General features: G+C 37.7%; 1 protein-coding gene across 1 annotated transcript in view; it reads left to right on the top strand.

Moving 5' to 3' along the window:
- The window catches only part of LOC119586132 (mitogen-activated protein kinase kinase kinase 7-like), a gene marked incomplete in the record, with an annotated part of 88,760 nt that overhangs the window by 13,594 nt on the left and 73,989 nt on the right, over positions 1 to 1,177 (top strand). The window contains 1 exon segment of the mRNA XM_037934824.1: positions 58 to 484. Within this exon segment, the coding sequence (XP_037790752.1) occupies positions 58 to 484 (427 nt within the window).

Below are 1,177 nucleotides of genomic sequence, written 5' to 3'. Positions count from 1 at the left end.
ATCAAAATCCAATTAATAATGTTTCACCTAAAATGCTTGGCTCTTTCCTTCTGACAGAGGCCCATCTGGGGTAGTGAAGAAAGTGAAGGGACGTACCCAGTAATAGACACCAATACCAGTGGCAGTTGCTCACCTCAGCTTCCAAGGCCTGCTATTAGTCCTAATGTATCCAGCACAGTGGTTGTGACAGGAGAGGGCTCCCCATGGAGTACTGCGCCAAGTGATGACCTGCATGAGCACATGCAGCCACTGGCTATTAGTATTTCTAATATAGAGCCCCCAACACGCTCAGATGTCACACTCGCTCCTGCCCTCATTCCTGCAGTAAACATCCCAGCCCCCATAGGCTCTCTAGAAGGTATCAGCCCAATACAAGTGCCTATGCGCCGACACCTGACGCCCTGTGATCCTCAGGGTCAACTCAAGCGACATTCTGCTGAAGTCACACCGCAACCTACCTCTTATAAGGAAGGCGGACAGTATGGTAAGTACTCATATTCTTTTTTATTTCAAGATGTGATGATTGCAGAGGGTACAGAAGTGTGTGTGGTATTTATTTTTGTTTTCCAACAGGTTAGATTTATTTTTATGAAAAACAATTAAGGTGTCAAGATCAGCTTTAAATCACTTTAAAAATCAAGAATAGGATCATTTTGTTTTGTTTTGTCACCAGTGTTTTATATCATATTACATACATCATGCACAGAAATGACAGGGAAGATCATTTTGAGTTTTGGAATGTATGTTAGAATAGACTTTCATTCACTCTCCAATTTTAATCTTTATGTTAAGATATGGTAAAAGAAGGAAAACATATATTTTCAAGACAATTTTTTTTTTGTATATAGAAATGATGATTACATATATTAATATAAAAGTCTATTAGTACTAAGAAATTGGTTTTTGAGCTTTCACATCCAACAGAGCACACCACAACATTATGAAATTTTTGAGATATCCATTTCAGATATACTTAAGATCTTCAAATTGTTCTTTTCAGTCTTCGTTTAAGTTATTGAGTGACTTTTTTAACCATATATTACATACCACAACTCCAAATTATGGCTGAAGGAATATCATATCATAACCAGTCCTTCATAATTACTGCCGTAATAACCAGGATAATTACACACATCTATAGATCAGAACAAGTGGCATGCACCATTGCATGATAGAT

The sequence above is a fragment of the Penaeus monodon genome, chromosome 21, assembly GCF_015228065.2.
Source record: "Penaeus monodon isolate SGIC_2016 chromosome 21, NSTDA_Pmon_1, whole genome shotgun sequence".
Classification (NCBI taxonomy): Eukaryota; Metazoa; Arthropoda; class Malacostraca; order Decapoda; family Penaeidae; genus Penaeus; species Penaeus monodon.
The sequence above is the reverse complement of the archived record's forward strand: the minus strand, read 5'-3'. Positions and strand labels throughout refer to the sequence as shown.